Source organism: Penaeus monodon, chromosome 5 (assembly GCF_015228065.2).
Source record: "Penaeus monodon isolate SGIC_2016 chromosome 5, NSTDA_Pmon_1, whole genome shotgun sequence".
Classification (NCBI taxonomy): Eukaryota; Metazoa; Arthropoda; class Malacostraca; order Decapoda; family Penaeidae; genus Penaeus; species Penaeus monodon.
The window spans coordinates 7,768,022-7,772,144 of NC_051390.1; the positions used below are offsets into that span (position 1 = coordinate 7,768,022).

Consider the following 4,123-nt stretch of genomic DNA (forward strand, 5'->3'; position numbering starts at 1 on the left):
GTCAAGATCTCTAATTCTTTGTAATAATCTCTATTGTGGCTAATGGCAAATAAAGGTTTACATTAGAAGGAAGAGAAAATCCTCTTCGCAAGTGGGAATGGGAATTGGAGTGGTTTTAAACAAGTCAAGATCATATTCTGGTCACCTGCAAGTTGGAATCTGATATAGAGGATAACACCATCACTCACTGATCTAGGGGCATCACCTTTATCACATCGTCCACTAAGACGGTAGTCGGATGTTGACTGAAGGAGTCCTTGCCACGGTGATAAATATTCTTAATAATGCAAGCAATTTATCCACGTGGGAGTAAATATGGGTCAGAAGGGCCCTTTAATGAATCAGAAGTGCCTCTCTTCAAGGTTGGAAACAATGAGTGGACATAGACACAAATCTGTGTGGACCAAGGACGTAAAATGCCTGTTGCAACGGACGTCCTGAGACTAAAATTTATCTATCTGAATATCTTTCAAAAGATCTTTTGTTATATTTTTAATGGCAGCTTCCAATTACTTATCTCTCATTTTATAATGAGATATCTTGTGAAGTGGAATCTATATCTGATTATGGACCTCACTAACTTCGCCTGTTTATAATAACCATTGGCGGATTTCTCAATCTGTGATGAATACGACCATACGATTCTGTATTAAAAGCCTATCTGATGGGAATTTGATATACCAAGGGTTTGTCCATTACCCCTTGGGAACTCAGGGACTCGGATGAGGATCTTAAGGAGTAAGGATGGTATGGAATAGGTGTGCAGGATTGGTGCTAGATTAGGATCGGAAGCACCAGGAAGTGCCTCACCGGAGTTATTCACTTCATAAACTTGGTTAGTTTTCTTTTGAATAAATAATCCTCACAAAAGCATCCTCCTGTCCACTCGGTGGGGTTCCATCCCCCCTCCCTCATCTTTCGTCGGGTTCCTTCTCCATTCTCTACAGCTAGAGCGTCAGCTTCCTCATCAATGTCAACGCCTTCTAAAGTCTCTAAGAAGCCATTCTTCCCATGGAACATTACTTGATGCATATTAGAATGTAACGATTTCATCTGGCAAGTGGGTATGGCGTCCCACATATGGGTTTTCATCAATAGAAATTTCACTCTCTGCCCAACTTTAACTCGGTCAATGTGCACCTTTTAAAACTTACCAGTGCCTGAAATTCCTTATCTTTCAAAATAACGGATTAATAATCTTTAGCACTCGGTAGGACCTAACATACACAGAGCAACTTACGTGATATTCTCCCGACTTTTTTTACATTCTTTATGTACAACCCCTGTCCACCCCACATTAAGGGTCGTTCAACTTCCTTGGGTCCTGGTGCTATGGGAGGACATTGCAACCCCCGTTTGACCAACTCAATACTCATGCTGCAGTTGCTAATACTTCTTCTAATAGTCATCAATATTATGAGTAGCACCTTCCTGTTCTAATACAAAACTTAATAAAATGCAGACATGGTCCTCTCAGGAATGTTAAGGAAAAATGGGGTATCGCATATGCGAGGTAGGCCGTGTTATAGCAATAGGCTAGGGGCAACATCTCATCCAACATGATGCAACATCCATCTACCATGGTACGTAAGATTCTATCAATGATCCATTAATCTCTCTGCCATACCATTTGTCATCAGGGGGTAATGGGTTACTGTACCTATGCTTTAGTCCTAATATTGTTTGAACTCCCTGAAAACTCAGATAAGAATTCACCTCCATTATCACTCACAACAGATTCAGGGGGCCCCAAATGTAGATATAACTTGTCTAACTATGCTTAGCAACTTCCTTAGGCACCTTTAGTCCCTTCAATGGAGCTGCAATGCCGTACCTGTAAAACTATCGATTCGGTAGATTATCTAGCCCTGATCACTAACACAGGTAAAGGACCAATTAGATCAATGTGAACTCTCTGGAACGGACGAGTTACCTCAGATACTTTTAAATTGTGCTTGGGGCACATCGTGCCGTTTGAATTTTGCAAGCAAACCTTAACATGAACTTCAGAAACTTTTCAAACATCTCTCACCATGGATTGCCAATATGCCATTCTCCCGAAGGCGAGCCTAAAGTTGCTTCTTTCCACCGTGTCCCGCAATCGAATGACATGGTTTGCTTAATCACCTTGTGGACAAATGCGGAAGGATGACTACCTGTCTACTCTTAGGCGCATATTTATCCCTGCAAAAGCCTATAGAGAAACCATCTTCTCCTAATCTAAACTGCCCACTGTAACTGGAGTTTTGGTATAACCTCGGAATTACCTCTCAAGTAATTCCCTTTAACTTTCCCCTTTTCCTCTTTGTTCTGAGCTACAGAGAGCTACGTAAAGTTCATTCTAGAACTTATCTGCTCTGGTGCCCATCATCTACAGTAACAGCTCCATAACTTCTTCGTCCAGTCCTAATACGAGAGAGCGCATCTTCCTGCGACAATCGATTATCTTGGCCTGGAGGTAGTCAACTGCAATATCATATTTCCAGCTACCTGCAATCGCCAGCGAGCCTACTCGGTATTGTTGGGTTTTAGTAACTAAAGATATACTTGTTAAGGGGTCCTATGATTCTTTCAAATCCTTACTTTATGCCCCAACAGCAGGGTCTGTTTACTTTAAGACCATACACTATTCCAAGGCTTCTCTTCTCGATTCGAGGGTGCTATATTTTCTTTTCTGCCTTATTTAAAGTCTTGATAAGAAAGACAAGGTTCAACCATACCTTGGTCCATCCCCTGTTGCAACACTCCACCAATAGCGTATCACTACATCAATGTACAGGGAAAGGGTCGAGAAAAATCAGAAGAATAACACAACTTCCTAAAATTACAATCCTTAATCTTGCACAAACTCACTCGGCTTCATTATCCGAATCATCAATGAGAGGGGTTGGTTTTTCTCTTCCCCCTCTTGTTAGCTCTATACAAGGGGCGAGCCATTTGCTGAAATTCTCCAAAAATTTACGGTAATAATTTGTCAAGTCCAAGAAAGACTGTAGTTCTCTAAAGTCTTTCGGCCTAGGAAAATCCCTAATTGGCCTAATCTTTTGATGCTGTGCCTTAATTCCTTCCTGGCTTGACCACATGTCCCAGAAATCCACTTCCTTTTGGAAAAAACGGCACTTTTCTAGTTTAAGAGAAGGTTTTAACGCTTTACTCACGCGATGTACTACTTCTGTTAAGTTTGCTAGATTGCTATCCCAATCATGACCTGTAACCAAGATATATCAAGGTAACACCATCCTACTTGACCCTATAATCCCATCAAGTACCTGATTGATAATCCGTGGGAAACTAGCAGGATCATCCTTTAAACAAAAGGTATGTCAAATACTCATAACTACCCTCAGGAGAAGTGAGGCATTTTTCTCACAGGATGCTTCAGTTAATGGAATCTGGTGTAACCTTCAACGGAGATCTAAAGATGTAAAAAATTTAGCTTTTTCCCCCCATTTGGTCGCAGAACTAGTCAATATTTGGCAAGGGATTGTATCATTTAGTATTTGTTCATTTAATCGCCTAAAGCAAGACAAAGTCTCATGGATACATCTTTCTTAACTACAAGGACTAAAGGATGGTTATAGGGAGACTTACTGTGTCTTAGGACTCCTCTTTTTACAATATCTCCAATTTTCTCACGGATCCTGTTCATTGTTTTCAGGGGTATGGTGGTAGGGCCTGTGTAATACCGGCCTTACCTTCCTGTAATAATTTCATGAAAGAAAGTGGTTGGAAATCGTAAGGTGGTTCATCTTCTAAAGATAAAACTTTGGATATTTATATATTAAATCCCTTATAGCTTCATATTCCTTACTACCCAATGAATGTTTTTTTTTCACACACACTTTGTTTTAAAAGTTTACTAAGTCTGGTGGACCAGTCATCCACCTTTCTCTTTTAAAACGGAACCTATCGTATTTCCATCATCTTCTGTGAATGATATGGGTCATCAAGGTCTGAGGGTTACCTACCTGTCTCTTACTGATAACTCCTACAGGGGGTCTTTCTGATATCCAACATATTGGAGACTTACTCCTTTTGTCAGCCGGCAACATGTACATTCCCGAGAACAATAATAGATGCATCTGCATATCTCAGAGGGCTCAATAGATACGAATTCCCCCCT

At 40.7% G+C, this 4,123-nt stretch overlaps 1 protein-coding gene across 1 annotated transcript; it reads right to left on the bottom strand.

Moving 5' to 3' along the window:
* Positions 1-2,849: 2,849 nt before the first annotated feature.
* On the bottom strand, positions 2,850-3,649 carry LOC119573415 (uncharacterized mitochondrial protein AtMg00860-like). Its single transcript, XM_037920648.1, has 2 exons — positions 3,592-3,649; positions 2,850-3,208 (listed from the first exon to the last, which is right to left on the bottom strand). The coding sequence occupies exons 1-2, from the start codon at positions 3,647-3,649 to the stop codon at positions 2,850-2,852; spliced, it is 417 nt and encodes a 138-aa protein (XP_037776576.1).
* Positions 3,650-4,123: the final 474 nt, after the last annotated feature.

Bases quoted from the DNA above. Each gene is read 5' to 3' on its own strand.
- LOC119573415 (XM_037920648.1), bottom strand. From the start codon at position 3,649: ATGAACAGGATCCGTGAGAAAATTGGAGATATTGTAAAAAGAGGAGTC. The intron at 3,209-3,591 runs GTAAGTCTCCCT...TCTTGGTTACAG, and splicing joins AAGAGGAGTCCTAAGACACA to GTCATGATTGGGATAGCAAT.